This window comes from Drosophila teissieri, chromosome 3L, assembly GCF_016746235.2.
Source record: "Drosophila teissieri strain GT53w chromosome 3L, Prin_Dtei_1.1, whole genome shotgun sequence".
Lineage (NCBI taxonomy): Eukaryota > Metazoa > Arthropoda > Insecta > Diptera > Drosophilidae > Drosophila > Drosophila teissieri.
This window is the reverse complement of record NC_053031.1, coordinates 8,033,106-8,057,482: the sequence shown is the minus strand read 5'-3', so window position 1 is coordinate 8,057,482 and position 24,377 is coordinate 8,033,106. Positions and strand designations below refer to the sequence as shown.

The 24,377-nt window shown below is 44.6% G+C and overlaps 1 protein-coding gene across 4 annotated transcripts in view; it reads right to left on the bottom strand.

The window, feature by feature from the left end:
• Positions 1-24,377, bottom strand: part of LOC122618228 (talin-2) — a 27,916-nt gene extending 3,539 nt beyond the window's left edge. For 2 of the 4 annotated variants that reach the window (XM_043794494.1, XM_043794495.1), the window contains exons 1-12: positions 24,193-24,377; positions 15,021-15,262; positions 9,258-9,516; positions 8,793-9,191; positions 8,543-8,734; positions 8,406-8,484; positions 7,844-8,347; positions 7,692-7,780; positions 7,230-7,318; positions 6,767-6,883; positions 2,118-6,705; positions 1,861-2,051 (exon numbers count right to left, since the gene is read on the bottom strand). In XM_043794494.1, the coding sequence (XP_043650429.1) occupies positions 1,861-2,051; positions 2,118-6,705; positions 6,767-6,883; positions 7,230-7,318; positions 7,692-7,780; positions 7,844-8,347; positions 8,406-8,484; positions 8,543-8,734; positions 8,793-9,191; positions 9,258-9,393 (6,384 nt within the window). In that variant the 5' untranslated portion in view covers positions 9,394-9,516; positions 15,021-15,262; positions 24,193-24,377. Of the gene's footprint in view, positions 1-146; positions 550-1,860; positions 2,052-2,117; positions 6,706-6,766; positions 6,884-6,954; positions 6,976-7,229; positions 7,319-7,691; positions 7,781-7,843; positions 8,348-8,405; positions 8,485-8,542; positions 8,735-8,792; positions 9,192-9,257; positions 9,517-15,020; positions 15,263-24,192 lie in introns of those variants that run through there. The other 2 variants (XM_043794498.1, XM_043794497.1) reach the window with 2 other exon arrangements.

The following is a 24,377-nucleotide window of genomic DNA, read 5'->3' as shown; positions in this document are numbered from 1 at the left end:
TGGTTTGAAAAGATTTGCTTATCAATAGGAGGATGACTACGATTACAAACTACTCTACCACTACATTTGATATTCTACTACTACTACAACATTCTAATTGGCTTTGGCACTCTTATAAATCAATATAAAACTAAAATGTAGAAAAATAATATTTCATTGGTTTTTATTATACGCATAAGTAATAAGAATTAGTTTCAAAAATGACTTGGTAACATTCAAAAGAGATAAATGGGAACTTCTAGGCGCCAGGTAAGCGTTTTTCAAATTACAAATTGTTTGCTGCTTAAGAGGACTTCAATTCTCATTGCTCTGCCCAGCACTTAAAAGTTCTCTTACAATCAGATTGAATTCAATTTCTCGAGTGGCGAAAATTATGTTTCATTGTGCAATGGAGTAATGCAAGTAGAATTTTGTCCCAGAATTTCAGTTGGCCATGATGTCGATGCTGCTGCTGCCGAGGAGGATGTGGCTGCCACTTCGCATTTGAGATTGTGGGTTAGTTTTTGAATGGCCAGTGTGGGCAGCTGTTTGGCAAACATCTTGAAGCGTCTGCTCGGCGTTATTTTTGTTCGATTTCGTTTTATTTTTCGATTTGTACATACATATGTATATGCGGATGAATGGAGATTTTGGTTTGATATCGATTTGATAGCAGATTGTTTTCCACAGCGAGCGCAGCGCATGAAGAGAAGGAGGAGCGTGGAGCGGTTTGAATTCGATTTGCATTTTTGTACAGTTCATGAGTGTATTTTTTTTGTTTTTTTTTTTTCGGTTTGTGTGTTGTGGGAAAAAAAGAAGAGCAGATACGTCGAAGGCACAAAGAATTAGCAAAACGAAAAAATACATCAATTTATGGATTTTCCCATTTGGTTTTCTTTTTACAAACGTTGGAAGTGGTGGGTGGTAGGAAGTAGGTGGGTTGGTGGGCGTTTGGAAGAGGGTGGGTGTTCGGATAGGTGGGTGGTTGGGGTGCCTCGGTGGTTGGGAGAGCGCAGCAAGCAGCAGCAGAGCCGGAAGGGATGGTACTGGCATGACCACGGTGTTAGAGCTGGACAAAAGGGGTGGTTGAGTAGCCGGGCGAGAAATCGTTTGTTTGATGCCGATGCCGCCAGGGAATTAATGCAAGTAGTGGGCTTTTCATGGGTGCGTTCGGTTAAACATTGATAACATTAATAACATTAAAGAAACGACAACACAGAGCAGAAGCTTTGAAGGGAGCAGGATGCAAGAGAGACGCCTTTTTAAATCGTTTGCATTCAAAAAATCAGACAGCAGCAGGGGGTCTCTTTGAGTTATTCCAAATAAACACAGATACATTTATGAGCGGGTATTGGGATTCGCCCTTTTTTTTAAGTGTATGAGTAGATGAGTGCCAAAGCCATTTGATGTTTATTCATGTTGAATTTTCAATATGCCACAAACAACATTTATGTATGCGCTTTACATATTTTGCGTGGAAAAGAAAAAATGATTATGAAAATAAAGATGAATTACATTCTTAAGAATCCGTCCGTTAAGTATTCCAATAGTTCAGTTCAATTTTCCTTATAGTCTTTGGTCCCATTTACAAATTGATGATATACCAATTGATACAGTTTAGGATCACAAACCATAACCACTTTAAGTCAGTTACAATTTTGTGAGTGAGGATAAGAAACTAGAGCAGTATAATTCGCTTAACTGCATTATTTAAAGCTACATGTTTCAAATAGTTTACAATCAGTTAAGGGAATTACACTGCAACTACTAAAAGCCACAACAACGAAAGCTTATTAGGAAGAGTTTAAAAAACTACGTAAGATCAAGAGAAAGAGAGTAAGAGAAAGACAGGGGGAATTGAATGGGACAGGTGCAGCTTACCCTGGCGCTCTCCTTAAGATCCTGCATGGAGGGATCGTTGATGGACTTGCCAGAGGCCAACTTAGTGCAGTTAATTAAATCGCCAAGTGCCGAGGCCACATCCTTGACGGCGTTGATTACCATGACCTGGGAATCGGGTTGGGCAGATCCCAGCGAGCATGCTCCCCGCTTCACTGCCTCCGCCAGTTGAGCTAAATTAGTAAAATGTAGTTTATTAGTGAGCTGGCGTCGTAATATTTTCTTTAAATTGCACTCACTTATGGTTGAGACAGCATTCTGAGCGGCGTTGGCTAGCTGATCCTGAGTTCCAGCCGCTCCAGTCACCAGAACCTTGGTGTCCTCCACCAAAGCCTTCGCCGTTTGCAGTATATGCTCGCGGTGATCGGCAAAGCTTCCATCTCCATCCGAATGCAAAGTTCCTGCGGTAGCGAACATAATGGTTGTATCCAAGTCTCCAATGATGCCGGATACCGTGTGGGCTGCATTTATGCACGCCTGAGTTCCACGCGATCCCGCCTGCAAGGCCGCCAGCACCTGGGCCACCTTTTCGGACACCTCCCGAGCGCTGCGGGCAATTTCTTTTTGGGCGCCCACATCGTTGGGTCGTGCTCCGCCTGCCGACGACTGAATCATAGAGCTCACTGATCGGCCCAAATCAACGACCGTGGTGCGTATACGCATAGCCACATCCGGCGAGGAAGTGGTGGTACTTGCTCCAACGGAGTCCTGAGTCAACTGTTGATAGTTTTGTGTCATGTCCACGGCGAGTTGAGGTAGAGCCGATGGTTCCACGCTGCTCTTGGCGTTAATCTCGTTGGCCAGGCTTGCGATTTCCTTTGCTCGCGCCACCATTCGTGTCTGGTAATCAACAAAGGTATCCGAGTACGAGGCGTTCAGCAGAGACTGCCGCTTGTCGGTCAATCGGGTGATGGAACGGTTCACCTGCTCCATCAATCCGGTCACAATGCCCGTTTCTGCACTGATCTTCTCCACGGTTTGCTGCAGCTCCTGAATGGCCTCCCTTGTGCCATCGATTGCGTCATCCAGTCGGGGATGGGCATGAGTGGCACGGGGATTGCCAGCCGAGTCCTTCGCCGATTGGACCAGAGTAATGGCACTTTCCACCACCGAACGGGTCTGCTGAATCAGCGACATTTGCTGTTGGCTGTGAACAATGTGGGTGCAGGCCCCAATTGCTCCATTAACCATGGGCACCACATAACGTGAGATTTCGCCCACAGCATGACCAAGTTGTTCAGCATTGTTCTTGCCAGCCACACGAATGGGTTCCAGTTTATCAATAAGCTCGGAAGCAGAGTTCATCGTCTGGCCACTGAATCCGTGCAAGTTGTTATCGCGGCGCTGGCTGAGACCCTGTGCATTAACGGCAAGGGCACAACTGTCCAATTCTCGGGTGCATGTGCCCAGGGTGTGGAGCACCTGCTCGCACTGTGCCTGTCCAGGTGCCTTGTCGCGAATGTTGTCCACCAAGCGTTTTACCGACTCCGAAACCGGGGTGGAGTGCATCGAGAGCTGTTGCCACACTGGCGGATTATCAGGAGTGAGGGCCAGTGACTTGGCAGCCTTGACCATCTCCACAACACCATCGATTACACCGCGACCCGCTTGAATGACTGGCTCCTGGGCTTTTCTGCCCTCCGCAGATATCTTGGCCGGCACTGAGCTGAACTCGGGACTTGAGGCATACTGGCGCACAGCCTTGACAGCTTCCAATAAGGGATCCACCAGACGCTCTCGACTGCCGCCGGACGGCTGCTCCTCTATAGCCTTGATAGCCTGCACCAAGTCCGAAGTAGCCGTGGCCACCTGCTTGGCAAGCACAATAAACTCGTTCTTGGCCACAGGGTTCGATGTGTTCATTGAGGCCTGACGGCAAATGGAGCACAGATAACTGGTGTGCTTGGCAATCACCGTGAGGGCAGAAATCATTTGCGGCTTAGTAGACTGCTGGCTGCTCACAATGTCGCAGTGCTGACGGATTCCCTGGTAGGCCCAAGTCAGTTGGGCTTGGTCGATGATTCCTGGCCTTCCTGCGACACTTGAGGGATGCGAAACTCCAATCAAATAGGCGGCCTGCGATGAGCTCTCAATCAATCCCTGGATGGAGTCGTTAACGTTGTTCACCGATTGACTGAACTCCACATGCTGCGACTGCTTGGCATTGTTGATCATCTCGGAAATGGCATAGCCAAGGTTTCTCGACTTTCCAGTGGCCTGTTCTACGCAATCAAAGTATCCCAACTCGTTGATAGGCTCATGAGGATAGTCCAACATTAGTCGCAAGGCTTCAATGTTGCGCATAGCATTGTCGCACTCCTTTTGTCCGGGAGCGGACTGGATGCTGGCATCAACCAATTGATTGATACTCTCGGTAACTCCTCGGGCAGCGGCATGCAGCAGATTCTTCGCATTGGGCTGACCGGGATCGGCGGCAATCGACTTGGCAGTCGAGAGGAGAGAGCACGACTGAGTGGAGACATGTCGCAGGGACTCAATCATGTGGGAGCGCACCTCCTCTTCCTGCGTTTGGCCGGCCATTTCCATGCTGACGGACAAAAGATCCCGGTAGTTGGCAGCAAAGTTTTGGCTACTCTCGGCTAGCAAAGCTGGGGAAGAATACGACACAACAATCTCACCGCCGGCGCTGCTCAACTGCTCTGCCACTTGCTTAAGTTCCGACTGCAGAGTGGCATATGGACGGCTTGAAGGTGGGAATTCGCTCATCGATAGGATCTCACTCAACTCGCTGACATTCCTCAAAGCCACATCCACTTCTCGCTGTCCGGGAATGCAGTCCACGGTGGCGGAAAGGGCTCCGGTGACCTCTCGACCAGCTTGGGTCAAAGCCTCCGGGTTGGATGCTCCCTGCAACGTACGTTGGGCCTGCTCAATGAGTCGCGCCGAGCTGGTGACCACATCATCTGCACAGTCGATGATTGCTGGATTCTGAGTTGTGGCCGCCACTCCATGTACACTCCTGGTGAAATCTCCCAATGCCAAAGCAGTGTCACGTCCTGCAGCTCCAGCGTAGCTGCGCTGGTTGTGCAGCACAGAGGAGAGCAGTTGGCTCAAGGCGATTCCCACGTTCTTAGCTGATTTCCTTAGCTCATCGGCTGTATTTTCAACGGTTTGTCCCGGCAACGGGCGCAACTGCCCAGCGATAGCAGCCTGACGTGTATCGTCCAACACGTCGTGCAGTTTGCGCACCTCCTCTAGGGCTGACTCCAGTTCCTGACCACCACAGGCGTCACGAGCACGCTGTGCCACCGAATGTAGCTCCGAGACACATTGTCCCAAGTGCAAGGCACCCTTGGATAGTTGGGTAGCAGATGGAATATCGGTGACAGTGGGCTGTAGAGCTCTCGACGATTTCGACACCTGGAAAGCAGGTTCAACGAACTGTTCCGCCGCCTCGATGAGATTAAGCTGGGCATTGGGATCATCGGGTTGCGCACGAGTTGTTTTCAACGAAGTGACCAGTCGAGGGATAGTGTCCGCCACTCGCTTGCAATCCTGCAGAAGAGTCTCCTTAGTCTGATGGTCTTGGCTGTGCTGCACAGCGTTTTGGGCCGCCGAGATGCACTGGGTGGCTGCTGAGGCTGCTTGCTTCGAACAGAACTCCAGTCGCTGGATAAGTCCACGTTTCATCGCAGGCGTGTTAGCCGCAGTAGTGGTGATCTCTCGAAGTTCCTCTGCTGCCCTACGCAAAGCGTTTTGGTTATCCGAATCATGAGGGTTGGATGAGCAGAGACGAGCGGCCTCTACCAACTTGGCAGTGGCATCCGCCAGCTGTTTGGCGGCAGATAACAGATGACGCTTCATGTCTGCGTCCTGTTGCTGATCCGCCTCCCCCTTGATGCTCTGGATAAGCTGAGCAGTGGTTTGACCAAGGGTACGAGCATGGCGCACCATCTCCTGGGGATCGTGGGTAGATACCAGGATATCAGTGCCGATTATGACATTCTCCACGGGGCTTAGTTCGGTGCTGGTGCGATTGGCATGCTCCCTGGAGCTCAGCTTTACGTGCTCCAACATATCAGTAAGGCTCTTGGACACATCACGAGCGGCTGCTAGGAGATCGGCCTTTAGCTTGGGGTCATTGCTGGCTTCATTGCACACTTCGCACAAAGAGTTGACGGCTCTGGCCACATTTTTGGCAGCCGCTTCCAGTTGCTCACGACAGGCAGCATTGTGGAGCGTTGGTGCCACCACCTTGGCACAAGCCACCAATTGACTGGTAGCCAGGGCACACTGACTGGCAGCTCCAATTACACGATTCCTGGCCTGTTCATCCTCACAGCTCGCGGCGATGTTCTTAGCACGCAGCACAAGGGCAGCAGTGGTATTGGCCACCGCCTTGGCCAAGGCCAGAAGCATGTCGTGGAGGTCACGGTTCTCGGGAACCTCTTCTTCGGCAATAGTGCTGAGTACATGAGTTGTAGCTTCGCCCACTCGACTGGCTGCATTGATCAGATGCTGTGGCGGCTCCTTGCTCTCCGGTTCGGCTGCCTTGAGGAGATCACTGAAGGCACTGCACAAGTTGCGGGCGGCCTCCAGCAGTTGGTCACCATTCGTGTCGTTCTCCATTAAGGCGGCAATAAGGCGCACCTCCTTGGTCACCTCTGGAATTGTTTGGGCGATCTGGGAGACCGATGCCGAAATGGCCTCCGTATCCACTTCATCCGGATGGGAGGCGGTTATAATTTGGGCAGTGGCGGCGCTCATAGTGGCCACATGACTGCTAACCGCCTGTTTGGAAGTGTCTAGGGTGTTCTCACGCCATTCAATAGAGCGCAAATCGCTGCCCAGCTCTTGGATGGGTGCCTGTAGGGTAACGAAACTCGATATAAGATAACTATTACTTTAGGAAGGGCAATTAGCTTACCCTAGTGCGCAGCTCTTCGTCAGCGCGAATTAAGACATCCTGGCCAGCGGATATGTAACCAAGCAGAGCTCGCTGTGGCTCCGTCAGATTTACAGAACTAATGCGAACTTCCTTAGTCTGAAGTAACATATTTAAAAAGAAAAATTAGTATTTGCGTTTCAAGGTACTCTCTCCAGCAAAATGCATACTTTGTAAAACATTGGATGACCACTGGCTTTATTTTGAGATTGCAGCATGTCAGGAGAAAGGAATTAGAGAAATGATTCATGTTAGTTTGCTTAAGATGAGGTGGGATTATGGTTTCGTGGTTCAGACATAGTTGTTAGGCTAGTGTTACAAGTTTGTGCAGTGGCAACTTAAGCAAAATGCGTGTAATATAAATAAATGGCTGAGTGTAAGTAAGTGGAGTTAATAAGGAATCTTTGGTGGCTTTGGGATGTGCATGGGGGTGTGGACTACTCACCGAGGGCGGCTGGTGGGCATGGTTCACCTGGCCGACGAAGGCACCGTACTGCACGGTCTGCACTTCATTCTCCATATAAGAGCGCTCGCCTATTGTTCGATTCGTTGGGCGGAATTCAGAGGGGATTGATAAAAGAAATAAAAATATAAATTAGCATTTACAAGATAAGCAATAAAACATAAAAAAGCAGGAAGCTCAAAAATATTATACACTGTCGAGCCTTAAGTATAAGTTTACAGGTTTATTTTCAAATCTTTTCTTTTGTGGTTTCTTTTCCCTGGTATCAAAGATATTTTTACTTTAACTACTAAGCATTTACGAAAATTATAATTTCTTGTAGAAACCATTTTCAGAATTTCTTAATTTATCCAACGCACAAATTGAATAATATCATTGACAATTAAACGCATAATAATTAGCTCAAGCTAGTGCCTTACATTGGTACAAGCAAATAAAACTTACCGTCATAAGGACGCATAATGCCTGGATGAGCCAAGCTCTCCACATTAAGTTGCTCCATGCGATTCGTTTCGTGTTGCAAGAAGGTGGCTCTATAATATAAATCGAAAAATGAGTACAAATCTATATTACTCACACAGAGCAGCCACACTTACTTGGATGGTGCCACTGACTCTTCCACCATTGTGGATCCCTCATCGCCTTCAATGCCGAAATGATCCTTAGTCTGCTTCTTCTTAATAATAATGTCGATGTAGCCAGCAATAAGCTGGACAATCTGCTCGGCCTCCGTCGTCTGCACCGAGTAGTATTGATTGGCGTAGTCGCCAAAGTCCAGGGTGAAGGTGTTTGGCGAGGCGCCCCAACGTCGTACTGTTGTCAAGGGCCACGAGATCAAGATCTCTTTGGTGTGCTCGTCCAGGCGCAGCACCGAATCCTTGGTCACTCCGAGAAGACGGGGAACCAGCTTGTTTTTGCCATTCATCTTCTCCTTGACCAGAAAGAAGGTCACACCGTAGGTGGGCAACTCCCGGGCGGTCTTAGTGTACAGGACTTTGGCGTCGATTTCAGAATGATCCGCATGCTTTCTGTGCTCCGAAAAGATTTTCTTCTCAATTCCCTTGGTGCGCACATAAGACTGAGGCAGAAAGTCCTTCAAGCTAAAGATAAAATTTAGTTTAGATGATGTAAGGGACATTGGACAATTGTTTAACTCACTCTAAAAATCCGGTCTTGTGCTTGGCCTCATTATGTGGTCCAAATTGAATATGCACTTGGATGCCAGCAAACTCGCAAGCTAAAGAAATGATAATTATTAAAAGAAGTTTCTTGGTGGCGCTAACCAAAAGACCCACCTTTGTCTTGGGTGACTGGATGCGTTCCATCTAGAATGGCATCCCTGGCTTGGACATACAGCAAATTCAATTGCACGGGGTCTCGAGAATCGATATTCTGATCCGAGAAGAAAAAGCGCCGACGGAGCAAAACAGTTTCTGCCTCATCTATACCCTGCTCCCTCAAGGTGCGACTCACATCCACCCAGTTCACTGGAAATAAAACCCCATTGTAGTATTTGACTTTTTCTAGACCCAAATAGTAACTTACTTTCATCGTCCGTCTTCAGTTTTTTGCGCAAACTCTCCATTTTGGCATCCCGATCCTTCTCCATAATCTTGCGCTTGAGGGTGAGCGTGCCGAACTTGTTGTCCGGCAGATTCTCATTCTGCGCCTCGTTGTCCTCGCGCACCAAACCATATTCCTCATGATTGGTGATGCCGATCTTTGTGCAGATGACCACCATAAGCTGCGACACTGGCTGGGAGTCATCCACCAGAATGGTCTTTACAGCGCCATCCAACATACGAACACGCAGGGTTCGCGTCTTGCGGCGATACTCCAGCGTGTCCTGGTTGTGCAGTATGTAGTATCCCAGGGTGCGTCCCGGTTCTAACCAAACTCCCTGCTGGTTCTGCTCGTCAGAGATAAACAGGCCATATTCGCTGGCTGCAATATAAATGGAAAATATTTTATTTAAAAATAGAATTTGTTGTGAAATTAGTCTTCACATACGTTGTCCTTGCACTGCCTCGGCGAACTTATCGCGAATGACCTTGCAGGCATCGAAGACTGTGGTGTTGGGCTGGAACTGTATGGTCTTGGTGACCCGACCACCCTCCAGTTGGATACGCAGCGATAGTGTGGACATCGTGGCGTTTTCTTCGCTGCTTCACTGCGACTTCCGCTGCTCCTTTTCTTTTACTTCGTTCTCCTCCGCCTCGTCGTCGTTTCCTTGGGTGAACTTCCAAGGAAGTGGAAAATGCAATGGGCACTGCAAAAATAAAAGGCAATATGTGAGTAAAGGGGATAGATTTTTCTTTTTCATATGTGAAAAAATTGGGTGTTTCTGTGTCCCAGAAAAATAGGTAAAGATAAATAAACTTCAACGATATGGATAACCAATTTCCCAATTTTAATGGTTAATGGAGTTAAATGGCGTCAAAAGAACAAGCAGAAAGTTCAGTTTATGACAATGATTAAGTTCAATTTGACTTGAATGGTATTGGGTGTTGCTAGCCCACATTTGAATAAACTAATTTCCTAATGAATTACACTTAAGAGGACAAACTAAAAGTGGAAAACAGACACCAGAAAATCCGAAACCCGGAACCATCGGCCGAGACCGAAACCAAACTGAAACCACCCCCAAAGCGCAAGGATATCTTCCGGCGAAACGGGCAGGGGCGATGGCGGTGGCAGCCACCACCCAAAACGCAGACGGCCGATAAAATTGCTGATGAAAATCTTCTCCAGAAGCACTCGCACACACATAAAGGCATTAAATGTTCACACACACAAACACGCGCACACACAGGGAAGAGGGCAACGCAGGACACTTGAGTTCAGGCCAAATTAAAGCCTGAAAACCCAGGCTCTTTGTAGTGTATCCTTATGGGGTAGCAAAGTAAGCCCACTCTGGTGACTTCTCCAACTCTCTCTTTATGCCCCGTGCTCTCCATGATTAGGCTTGGATTTTAAGCCAAGTTCCCTTATAAATGCCACATTCTCCATCCCCGAAAGGCCGGAGTAATTGATTTTCTGTCGCCCGCTTTTTGATCCTGCCCACGTTCAAAGACAAAAGCTGCCTAAGTGTGTCAGAGTTCGGGTGGAAAAAACGCTACCATTATTGTTTTCTCTAGCATGTGAAAATCAATAATTTACACAAATGTTTTGTTATTTTCTTCTTTTTTTTCCCCCTGTGTGTGGGAGAACACACACAACACACAGAGAGAGCAAGAGGAAGCACTTGAAATTTCCGGCAGACGACACACACAATATCACGCACAAACTTTCACAATTACTTTTTGTAGGAGGGCAACGACGACGGGACGAGGATATCGGTTCCATATGGCGACTGTGGATGGCACCGCTTGTCGGCATCCTGCATCCAACTGGAGTGGCACGTCTGCTCTCCACGGAATCTGGCACGAAAGTGATGAAAAGGCTGACTCAACGTTGCGGCTCAGCCAGCGGCAGAGGGATGGATGCTGCTCCGTCGACGTCAGCAGCAGCATCAGCATCCCCTCTGTGTCTAGGACATCAATGTGGTCTGGTGGTGGGTGCCACCACCGGCAGGACTCGGAAGAGAAAGTCCCGAAGAGCGTCGGTGAGAGCAGCGCTTGCGCAGTGCTTTTTTTGGAGAGAAATTCTCGGCCAAAGGGTGCAGTCACCGCAATTCACCCTCTTTTTGTCACCGGAGACTTTGCTCACATTGTGCCCCCTTTCTCTTGGAGAAATGGTAGACTTTCTAGGGCGCCTGAGTGGCGCCAGTCGGCCGAAAAGTATCTGAATCCTGCGCACCATCAGCCGGAAAATGTGGGTGGTGGCGGGGCTCAGAGCGGCCAGCAATCACTGCGTAATCCGATATCAAAGTACACTGCGCGACAGGAAAACAGGTTCACAGTTCAGAGCAGTGGGTAGTATGGGGTTAGTTTTTGCTCTTTTAGAGTAGGGATACCTATTTTCAAAAGTAAATTGTTTAAGTCACTAACTATTAATAATAAAAAAAACTGTAAGTACATGAAACTTGGGTTTTACATAGACGTTTCATAGACGTTTGCGTTTCTGCTAGCATTAAATGTTATGATGGAGCGGTTCAGTTTTAGTTTTTTAAAAGCACACCAAAAAGCATCCTCTTTCAACCCTAGTAAATATTGAAACACGATACGGCCCATTAATTCAATTAACTTTATGTGCTCGTATGTGCCAAACAAGAAAAAACTGCCAAAGAAAGGACATAAGGATTTCGAGTAAGAAAAGAAAAGCCGTCATAGTCACGTTAAGATGGATTTCACTTGGCAAAAGAGCAAACAAGAAAATACACGGAATCAATAATGTATTACAATGGACCGCTTATTTAAACGGTTTCAAATTTCCCAGCGACTTATTGCTTTCTGACAAACATTTCCTTATGGCACTCAGCAGTTGCAATTTACAGACAGGTAATAAAACATAATAACCATGGAAAAATTCGGTAATTTTAGTACAAACTAAGCGGCAAATTTGGCCTGCGGTTGCCACGAATTTTCACAGTGGGCGCTTGGAAAATGCCGATTCCCCCTACTCCGGCAGCATCCACACCCACTTTCGTGGTTCCTCCTCCACAGCTGGCCATCGAGCGATACCATCCGAATGCAAATGGAACCCATGCAAGGAGTCGGAGGTGGAGGCGGAGTCGAAGCCTCTCACTAATTGGCAACCACTTTCCATCCAGAAGTCACACTGAGCTGCTAATGGATGTAATTTACTGCCGGCAACGTTTTTCTACAAGCACATCTAATTAATTTAGTGTGGATATGGATAGCAAGGCAACTTGTGGAGTTAAATATACAGGGAAACAAGCTGGACGAAGAGTTTAGCTCATAGAAAACATTCAGTTTCATATAAGTTTAAGAAGGAAAACTAAGCGGCCTTCAAACATTATTTCTAATCCTAGTTAGTGAATTTAAGCAAGCTATACTCCCAATTTAACACATTGCTTTACAATGGATAAAATACCCATCTAAAACATTTCAACATATCGCACTTTAAGACCCTATAACATGAATTATACTTTTCAAGAACCTTCAAGATCTAATTTTGATGTTTTACTTACTTTTCGAACACTTTGTAACTTTCATCGCGTGATCTTATTAACAATGAGTTTCGTTCCAAAGATGTTAATATTTTTCGTGAGTGGCGATCGAAAAACGTTAAGGCACAAAGCTTGGGGTTACTTTTTAAGGCTTAATGCTTATAAAGGCACGCTCGGGCGTAGTGTGTGTATCTTTGTGTGTGGTGTTGTGTTTAGAGTGTGTTTTTTTAGGTTTTTGGTGTTTAGGTGTTTTAACAAGATCTTTGCGATCGTTTACTAGACGTTGTCATCGAAAGGCAATACAGGGTGTTGTTGAAAGGGGATTTTAAAAATCGTTGACTGCGACGGCAGCGCTGGTTCAGACGAGTCCTGCGACTCCTGCGAGTCCTGCGGATCCTGCTGCGGCAACTGCTCGACGAGCTGAGGCACGTTTGTGGTGTTGGCAACGGAGCGTACCGTTTTTGTACAACAAATTGTACGGAACCGAAACTGAATTTACAAATTACTCAACACAAAACGATGGCAAAAACCGCTAACAATTTGAAAAATCTTAAAAACGCGTATACATCATAATAACGTGTGAATTCTCAATGTTCTCGAATTTCTTCATTTTTGGTTTCAACAAATAACTCTAGTATAAAAGCTTGGTTTTCGTGTAAATCTTGTAAAGTATATATAAACGTGTGACTTTTGTATATATATTGTTAAAAACGTGTAAAGCTTGGTAACAAATTTTTATATTATTTTTGTGTCTTTTTTTAGTTTTTTGTGTTTTTTTTGTTTTCTAAGGCAAATTAGTGGCAGAGTTTTGAGCGGCGATTGGATCGCATCGACTTAAGGTCTATTAAAAGTAAAATATCTGTCCAAGGCACTCGACGACAACAATGCAGGGTGTGTGTGTGGCTATGTTTTTAGTGTGTGTTTTTAAAAAGTTAAGAATATTTCTTAGGTATAAGGCACGAACTATGACGAAAAAACAGGAACCGAAACGGTACAAAAGGCACTTGACCGCCAAACTTAACGAATTTTTTTGCAGTTTTGCAGTTTCAAAAACTCAACAAGAACTCAGGCACAAAACGGTTTCAGAACGCGACTTAAGACTTTCTGTCTGACTGACACTCTGACTTTCTGAATGCTTTCTGAACTGGCAAGTTCTGCCCGATCAGCGGCTAGGCCTAGAATGATGTGCTATGCCGGCGACACATCGTGAGCTTCTGATGTCAGCATCATTCATTCCACTAGTCGTAACCGTTGTGTGAATCCGCGACTCGACGGCGTCGTCCTGGCGGCCCATCAGCGCATGCTCCGCGGACAGGATGCTAGGATGCCAGGATGCTGGGCTGTTGGGCTGTTTGGCTGTGTGGCTATTGGGATGCCGGTATGAGATGGCATGTGCCTGGGCATCCTTCTGGCCCGGCTGCGCGAAAAGGATGTGAGTAGGTGGCTGCTATGCGAGATCGTAAAAATTGCCTATCTACAGAAGGGGAGGGTTTCGGTTTTGGTTTGGGTTTGGGTTTGGCTTGCAGCATAGTAACATTTTGGCTTTTTCACTTGGGTTCTTGGGTGCTATGTGTGTGCGGAAAATCCACCACCAACTGGGAGCGCCCAATGGGTGGCATGGACCACCAATGGCTGAACTTCGCTTTCGCCTTATGTACTACGAGAATTGTTTTTGCCAGCGCCCATTTACATGGCTAAAATTGTATAAATTAAACTTGGCTGAGTGTTTTTTTTTGCTGAGGAACTAACAATCTCTTCGGGGCATGCAAAATGAATAATGGTTAAAGAATACCGGGAAATCGAACAGCGGGAGATCGCCGTCTTTGGAGTTACATTCGTTAATTAATCTGATTTACGTTGATTAATTATTACCGAATGAGTTAAGAAAACTGTGGCTCAGGACAGTAAGCCACCATCCTTAAGATACAAATGGGAAGGCGGGTGGATAGTTATCTTCACCCACTCCCACTTATCTGTGCAATCGCTGTCGACATAAAAGCAAGCGGAGAACAGAAAAAAAAAATATATATAAGCTCAACTGGCGCGACATCCTGGCGCCAAAGCCACCATTTTGTCTGGCCATATAGCCGCGTACATGGGGATCCGAGTGAGTGTGTCCTGTCCTGCCCTGCCTCGTCCTGGAACGCGTGTGGCCGTGCGTAGGAGTCCTGTGGTGGCCACCAAGGAATCTGCACAGTATTCACTTGTCTTGGGACACGTTTACTCCTTCGCAGCCATGTTTTCCCCTCTGATTGCTACGCCCCTGCTTCACCTCGTCCTTTCCATCGAGCTGCGCCAATGTGGAGCCGTTTTATGTAATTTGCACAGTTTTTATTTCTGTTTGTTAAGTGGAAAAATAGAATTCGACCAGATACAAAGGACTCGTCTGCGGCATAAACTAGAGTAATAAAGTACGAGAAGGCCTCTTCCTCTTTTATAGGTAGAAATTGGTCTTCAGATCGCCTTCATTAATTGTGTTTTGTCGGGATGAAGAAAAACAGGATAAAATTGACGAAGGAATCGACTTGATTATGAATGCCAACTTTAATAAATGACCCCAAATAACTTTCTTTTCATAGTTCTCAAAAGTAAATGTAGCTGCGAAGATGTCCAAATAGAAAGCACTTGTTCAACAACACCAACAACCTATTTTCCAAACTAATTGTTTGATTATGCAAATCTCCATTGACAGCTTCACTTACCTCAGTTCGCAGTCAGCCGCTTATCTTCGGCCCGTGGGTTGTTCGATTTAGTTTCAGTTGTTCAGCAGATAGTGGAGAAATGTGTTTAACGAAAGTTGTTTGCTGTGTGTGCGCCCGTGTGTTGATGTGTGTGTTTGTGTGTGTGTGTGTGTAGGTGTTAAGGCAGTATTAAGTGTGTTCGTTGTTGTTACGTTGTTTGTTTCTTCGTTGCGGTTGTCGTTTGTTTGATTTGTTTAGAAGATCTGCAACGAGAAAAAGCACAGAGCAAACGGTTAAAACTGCAGGCAGTTATAGGAAAATCTTTATCCATCTCTCAAGTTGCCACTGTGGCAACTTCAATCCACTCCAAAACTACTGCAAACGCACAAAGCATTTTTCCTGTTTTAATTTTCCATATTAGCACAGCTCGACCTCGGCGCCGATGGGTGGACGTGGACGTGGTCGTGGATGAGGATGTGGATGTGAATGTAGATGCGGATGAGTCTGTTAGGTGGGGCAAGCTGGAGGTGAAGAAGCCGATATAGCTGCACATATATGGCTAGATGTCGGCATTGCGGTTAATGCCACCAAGGCAGCCGGAGCAAGAGCACAGCCACCGATATGTGCGCACATAGAAAACCATTCCAAGAATGCTGCACCAGACTTTTCCATTAGCGTTCGCACACCGCCAGCGCGACTTTTGTTCATAGCAACAAAAAATATCAATCAACACCCAAATGCCCAAAAGAGTGCATCAATGTGGCTGGGCGGGATCGGCTGGAGAAGTCGGCGGATCGCTTGGAGATTGGTTGTCAGCTGCAGCTGGCCAAGAATGCGGTGGCCGTGGTCCCCATTTTCTGACCATTAGTTCTCTTAGCAATAACTAATACTTTTCCTACAAGTCTTATGTAAGTTTGTAAACAAATGATTACAAATGGAAAGTACTCATAATATGAAAAACCAAAATGATATTTTAAATATCTCATGCCTACTAATAAATTTGGTTATTTCATCATTCAAATAAATGACTAAACAGATGACTTTAGCTTGAACTTATAATTAAGAAATTAAGTTATCAGAGAATTTCGAAAGCCCCAAGCGTTTAGTCACAAAAGAAAAGATTTTTAAATTGATGATTCAAGAATTTAATTACTTGAAGAAAGAATAATCAGAACAACATGAATAATAGCAATGTTACTTTCACTAAAAATATACCAAGTTACACAATATTTACATATTTATAAGATTAATAATGATACATTTTGTGACCACTTTTACAAACTTCATGATATGGATTGAGATAAATCGCCTTATATTCCCCAATAAATCGACTTGTTACAGGTGCAGTTCAGCCCTCGACTCGTTGGCAAGACAAAAGCCTGGGGCGTGGGTGCCTCCCACTGATCTCCTGGCCCCCATCTGGTCTCCCCCTCAGCCGCTCGATGAAAGCGAAACTGCAATTGTGGGCGTTGGACAAGTTTTTGTAGTTTGTGTAGTTGCTGTTTAGTAGGTCGACGGCTGATTGCGTTCATACAGACTACATTGGCTCGCATGTGTAGTGTATCGCCCATCGCGGAGCAATCAAAATTACAAAACGATAGCGTCACGTAGTTATGGCGAACACAATCTGAGACCTTGGCACGATTCTGCCATGCAGCCAGATGTCGGTCTAGGTGCTCAGGCACGTTCTACAATGCCGAACCTCCGAGCTGCTGCTGAAAGGGTTCCGAGTGCTTTATGACCGAGGCAGACAACATGGACACGCCAGATTAAGAGGAACTGTTGAATGGGTTTATTGACCCGAACAGTAGCAGATACACATGTGCAGATCCGAGATAAAAACGTAATACTCGCGAGATACTCAGAAATAACCGCAGTCTTGTCTTCCTTAAAAGCTATTCATATCTAATTCATACAAACACGGTTCGAGTGTATCTCCGTTTGCTCACATTTTTTGTGGATTAGATCAGGCTTTCAAGTAAACTGCCTATCTGTCACCAAATGGCGAAAAATCGCTAATAATGTACACACATAATGACAAATAAAATAATACATCATCGTACATGCGGGCGGAGATGACTACACATGCAAGTGCTTAAAGCAGCTTCCAATGCTATAAATCACACATCACAGCTCACAATAAAAATAAAACGCGAGAAAGGAGAAATTAAATAAACTGCCAAAGAAAAACCAACGCAAATTGCGTCGAAAAAAAGCGCCAGAGGAAAAAGTTCCCTCTACGATAAAAGCAAAACAGATTTTAATTAAACCATAACAACATCCATGCCACGAGTAAATGTGCCCAAACCCAAATCCATTCTATATATATAGAAATGGAGCGCTATAAATACCGTTTCTAAACGAGAACTTTCAAGGTAAACAAATATTAGTTGGAGAGCAGACAAATCTCTTGGATTTTCCATTCGATGTGCCCCCAAATATAAAATCAATGAACAGTGTCGAAACTGAAAGTGTGAGAAAAGGCAATCCCCACGGATCACACTTGCCCCCTGAATAAAAACTGTGGCACGATATTCATGCCACACTGGAATTAGAACACTGCCACCTAAGCGGATAAGCTGTGGATCTCAAGAAGCCGGCCACCGAATCTTCACACAGTCAATTCTTTCCCAACCGAATCTCACCCACCACACAGATCTTTTATCCATCGAATTGGTCTGCCTGCAGGGCTTTCACTGTACTTGGCTGGCTGAGGCGGCGGGTGCGATGATGATGATGCTGGTGCTCTTGGCTCATTCATTTGCTTATTTGTTGCTCGATCCCTGAGTCATAGCTGAATTTATAGAAATTTTCAATTTTTGTGTACTACAACGGGCTAGTTTGGAGGTCCAACAGATGGCCGTAGAGCGATGCCCACCGGCGACTCGCCTGATTATTAGTTGCGCTTGAGTAATGTAACTCAGCATCATCAAACGAGTCGTGTAAAAACTTTTATTTCACTTTTCATGTCAGCGGAAACTGACGAGGTGGTCAGCAAAAAAAAAACTGGTCGTTGAACAAATGTGTCACGACCCAGTGACAACGTACTGAAAATGGCCTAATGAGTGCAATTATGACAGCCAAAAGGTAAACGGATTCCCCAAAAAACAATTTAGTTTATTCTGTGGAATTATGTAAGCTGTAGTCAGATGAAATATCTTTTATTCCGAAAACTGGGTCGAGTGTTCATTCATAAACACTAAGTAATTTAAAACAAATCAGTTTAGAGTTTGGTCGGTGAGGTACTTCAAAGGTTTTAAAGTGCAATAAGAACTATAGAGGAGCAAATGAGCTCATATTTGCTAAAAGAATTCAATGAAATGGAAGATTGTATACTACAATGCCCGCAAAGGTAATGCCCGCAATGTTTATTTGGACTTTTTGCACATTCAACTCGTTTTCGTTTAGATTAGAACGACTTATAAACAACAGTCACGTTCCTGCGTTTCCTCTTCTCGGATTGGTTCATTCAACTCTACTTAAATGATCGTCAATCAACACTCTTTTACTTGAAATAATATTTTCCTTGAGCTTGCATTTTCATCGAACACTTTGCCCCACGGAAAACTATCCGAGTTGAGTGGCCCGATAAAAAACAGCACAGTCCGCACAGTCCAGCACTCACAAACTCACAACGGGGGTCAACTTGGCAGATTTGACATACAGGGACTATATGTGCACCTTGGATAACCCCTGACTGCGGCCGTAATTTGAGTAAACAAGACATCGACGCTGGGGCAACTCCGCAATGGCCAATGAGCAATGTGGCCAACAATGGGGCTCAAATTTGTGTATCGCTATCAGCATCGCCAGCACAACAACAATGGGCAGCCAATGATGATGGCAAAATCCAGATAAAAGATGCATTAAAAGTAACAAAATACACAAATAAACAAACGAACAAACGGTCGATGGATGGATGGAGATCCCTAGATGGATGGATGGGCGGGTGGGCAGATGGGCAGGGTGGTTGGGTTAGGCAAACAAACAAATCAAATCGAATGAATCGACGACGACGACAACGACAAAAGTGACGTCAAAAGGAGGAGGCAGCTGCAAGTGGGTGGTTGCTGGATGGGATCGGGTTGACAGAAAGGTCTCGATGGCCCTGTAATTTTCAATTATCATCAAGGTGGTGGCACACCATAATGTGGCCAAATTATGTCAACCAAGTGATAAGGATCAATGTTCTAATTAAAATCCTTTGGAGAGGAGCGTGCGTGTAATTAGCTCAACTTATGATACTTTGAGTATCATCGAAGAATAAAGGGATTATATATGTACTCCTTTGCTTAGAAAAGGGAAATGAAAGTGTAGAGTTAAAAAATCCCACAGTTTTCTATCTTAAGACATTTTATATTACCTTCCAAAATTTAACACAAGCTGATTTTAACTTTAGATACAGCTTGTGAATATATTTTGTCAGCACTTTTATGGACTTCAGTGTATATTCCCCCCCAAACAAATTTCACATTTCCTGCCAACATGGATTGCCTTAGCTTCCTTCCTTCCTTTCATTTCTCAACGTGCCCCATAAGACACCATCTACATACGAAAGCCATTGCCAAGCAATTTTATGATTGGATGCCAAGTCTCATTCCCATGCCACTGCCTGCCCACTTAAGAAGGAGCCCCTCCTTTGAGTCACCCTCTCCGGTGGCCACCTACTTCTCCACCCTGCCCCTCATTTTCTGCCCCTCATCCACAGCCGACATCGTCAATCGGAGACGGCAAAAAATTAGGCTCCCGCCAGTCGGGCTCCAATGGATTTTCGCACAAGTGAGTGCCAAAAGCGACAGTGCCACACAACATATACACAAATTTATATGTGCGTATTTCTATATATAGCTATATAACCAAATAGTCAGAGGCATCCTTGCGAGGGAGAGGGAAGGGGAGGAGCTGCAGCTAAGTTGACTTTGAGGGGCAGCACTCAAATACTCGAATGCCAGTGCATCCATTAGCCGAATAAGAAATGCATTTTTATTTTCACACTCACCCACCGACACTGGCGACACACAAAGCAGTTCCATTGATTAAAAGAGGCACCCAATCCCCCAATCTCCCAATCCCCCAGCCAGATGGAAATAAATTGCGAGGCAAGGCCAAGCCTAGCGATAACTGCCAATGGACACGACAATCTCCGGAAAAGGGGAGCCGTCCGGAGGACAGATAATCAAATCGGGAAAGGAATGCATAAAATGTGGTGTTAACTACACACAAACTGCTTTGATGGCCAAGGTGCCTAAAAACGTTTCTAGATCCAACGCAACTGAGTCACAGATCATAAAAATCTAGTTCTTTATGTATTGGAACATTGGATCGCGTTTAAATGTTTAACTGGCTTTGAAAAGTGGAAAAGAAAATCATGATAGACTATACTTATCATGTGTTTCATTTATTCCTCACAACTATAGATCTCTTTTTGTCACTAATTAAAAACAAATCAATCAAAATCTGAATGCAAATTTGTTCGCCTAATGGTTTGGATTAAAGAAATTTCACTTGGCGCTCTAGGGGCTATAAAATCGGAATCCTCAAGATTTCCATCAATTTTTTATTGCAATCCCACACGGCGGGCATCCGGGGGTGTGACAAACCGCAACCCGTTGCAATGGGAATGCCAAGGCGGACTTATCGACTGACCGCATCGAATCGTTTCGCTGATGGACTGACAGATTGATGAAGTGCCCAAATGCGTGTTCACTCGGCCCTCAACGCAAAAAAAAGCGCCAATGAATTACTGACGTAATCGGGCAGGGATTTACGGCACCCACTGTGAGATATAGGAGGCGACAACCCGATCGGTGGGGCCCAACCCAAAGCCACCACTTCCACCGGCGATAAAGGAAACAAATAAAATGATACGTCCACATCTCTCACCAAGTTCGGTAGTACCCCGTGGTCGATAGGGAAAAATGAAATTTTTGCATAAATCTTCGCATGCGTTTGTTTGCATACAAACATGGTGACAATAAAAGTTGTGCCGCCGATGGCAGACAGCAAATGCGAATGAATACTTGCCGTTTATTTTTAGAAGCGAATGCATATTCTTTATCAGCATTAATAGTAAACAAGGGGTTCCATCTCTGCACTTTCCTGCCAGCGATTTTTAATGACTCAACGATGAGTGTGCGTGCGAAAAGGGAATGCGAATCAAGTCGAATCGAGTTGAATCGAGTTGAGCTGAGATGGAAATGTAAATGTTCGAAATTCCGATTCAGATGGTCGCTTCTGGTCGGCGCTGCTTCCACCTCCGCAACTTGAGTTCCGCGTAATTAAGAAACATTCCAAAACAATAAACTATTCCACAATACGCTACGGCCAATCGAACTCAATATGGAATCATCCACGGAGCTCTACGAGTTCTGCGGCCCATTTTGTTTGTTTAGCATTTTGGTTGTTTAATTCAGGTCCGGTGAAAAGGCGAAACATGTGTGCGGCAGCATTAAACCCACATAAACTCACATGAGCCCCAAGTAGCTGTATCTGTTGTACAGAGAGAAGAATATTTAAGATCTACTCAAAATGTTTATCGAACTTATATCTGTATAAATGACCGCTAAGCACAAACGTATGCTCTCCATATCTTAATAGGTTTCAATATGATATCTGGATACAACTGTAAGAAGACTTTGGTTCAAAACTAGAGTTACAACATATCTGAGTGTTATCTTAAGACTTCTACCCAGAGATCTGTAATAGATGGTTTGTTTGCCCAGTGTATCTATATATAGACTATGTATATTCAGCATGTATGCATTCATGTATCTCAAGTGCAATACAAAACCATTGAAAATGCTGAGGCGTTAAGAAAATAGAGCACACACATCAGTTGTTATTTTTATTTTTTAATTGTTATTACGCTGTTCGTTTTGTTATTGTTCTTTTGGTTGCCGCCAGTAGTTTTTTTTTCCGATACTGTAACGAGTTGAACGAGTGGCTTAATTTACGTTAATTGAGCTTGAAATATAAATCGAACAACTGGCCGGAAAATCGAAAGAAATCATAAGTAATATGGGTGAACAAATATTGAATGGTTCTTTAATGGCGATGTGTGTAGTTTTAACTTTCCCTAGAAGTTGGATTATTTTTCAAGGCCCCTTTTAGTGGCATTTCATATTACAAAGCAATCAAAAATTTCCCATTTCACGCTTGCCAAAAAACCAATTCAATTAGTCCCGAAATAATGAAGTAATCCTCACTGCAACCACATCCCCGGGACATCAATCTCGCATTCGAAAGTTGTATGGCTAGCGATCAGTGGAAGACCTTTGCACTCGTCTCGCCCAGAGCAAAGCGAATTAATGAATACAGCTCAATTAATAAAACGGCGAACAAAAAGTATGCAAAACCATACAAAAAATATCCAACAGATACAAGTGGAAAATGCAGTCACTTGTCTGGCAATCGAAACGTGCCCCAAAATGGGCAACACAAGCTGCTGCCCACCAGTGTACCAGTGTTTCCACCAGTGACCTGGTTACAAATCAGTTTTGCTCAATGAATTGCCGCTCTAGCCGAGCCGAATGTACACGCGGATCACTTAACAAATTCCGGGTAATACTTTTTGGATAATTGCTATAAATAGCGCATAAATATATAGTAAATCGATGTCTTAGCACATTCCAAGCATGGGAATTATTATCATTTTGTTGACTCAAACAAAATGTACTAATCAAACTATGAAGTACATGAGTAGAAATTTGGTCATACACATTTCTACTATCAGCTTCTTTAGAAAAAGGTATATCTTGTGTTGGATTTGAGGAGGAAATCGAATTACAGATAAGGTGGTGAAAGTGGAACACTGTCATACTTTTACTCGTTCGAGTGTTCTAACATGCAGTAAAGATCTTATCTAGAGAGAAGACAAGTGTTGAAATATTTAATTTGAAAGGCTAAGAAGAAGAATTCAATCACCGAAAACGAAATAAGATCAGTACAACATGCATACTCTGAATAGCAAAGTAAATTTTCAGGGATTTGATAGTGATATTTACATGTTTGGGCCTTAATATTTGTAGAGTGTACTAATATCTTGGCGGATGCAGAGCGTCCCCACGTCCGCGTCCGAATTATTTGGTGGATGTGGAGCCGATGCACTGCCCACACAGTGGCATGGAGTGAAAATGAGCTCCGATCTCGATTTCTTTATGTTTCCGAAGCGTGTTTATGTGGCGGGCATTCCAAAACCGAAGCCCACTGCTAATAAGGTCGAAACGCTCGAAAACGAGAGAGAGACTGGAAATAACAACAGCTTTAAACGAGCGCATTGACATTTCGAGATAATGGATAAATAATACAAAATACGCCCACAAAATGGAGCGACGGCGGAATTTGCCAAACAATCGGACAAAAAAAATGTGAGGAAAACAGCACAAAAGCCAGAGAAATTATGACAAAACACCGAAAGACGCGAGTTATTTAAATCTGTGTAGCGAAGAGCGAGGAAAGAGCGAAAAAAAACAATAAATCTACGTACAGATACAAAACAAATCGTAGCGTACGTGTATCTTAAAGATAAATCGCATTTGTGGAGGAGGGGAGTGGGAGGGCAGCCAGCTGCTAGGCAAGCAAGAAATATAGAATGAAATATCTATATGTTTGGCTACACAGAAAATAATATAGTATTTTGCTGTGCAAATGATTGATGAACAATAATATAAATAATGCAGACGTATGTACGTTTTGATTACATAATCAAAATGACATTAGCCACATTCAAATGCATGAGTTACTGAGTTATAATCCATGTTTATCCTGAGCAAGGATTATAACCGAATACTACAAACACTTCCTCACGAAAAGTGAAAATCATACAAGTCTGACTAGTACTAAGATTTGGCTAACATGTCATATATGAGGCATAGCATAGTGCTCTATTATAATCCCAATTTTTCTCTGTGGACCAGCGTAGTCAGGGGCAGACATCAAACGGCAGACGTCGACGCTGGCGCCGGCAGCGCGATGAGGTAATTTTCAGCTTGTTTTCTAAAATGCTCCACAACCGAAATGGGGAAAAGGGTTTTCCGATGGGTTTTTGGCGCGCATCGCGCAGGCGCAACGTGCATTTGGCGTTTGAATTGAGTTACACAATGGAGCTGCGTATTTGTGGCACATATTCTTCCCAACTGAATGTGTAAAAATAACACCATATGTCACACACTTACGACCGCGCACTCTCGTATACCTTCTTTAATTCCCACAATTGGGGCTGGAAACTCTTTCGGATATTTGAACTTGAACGATATGCACGATAAGCGATATTCATATATGTACGAATCGGCTATACATATATATGTATGTATATATACATATATGTATATATTTCAAAAGCGATATCGGGCGCGGCACAATCGAACGAATTGGCACCGA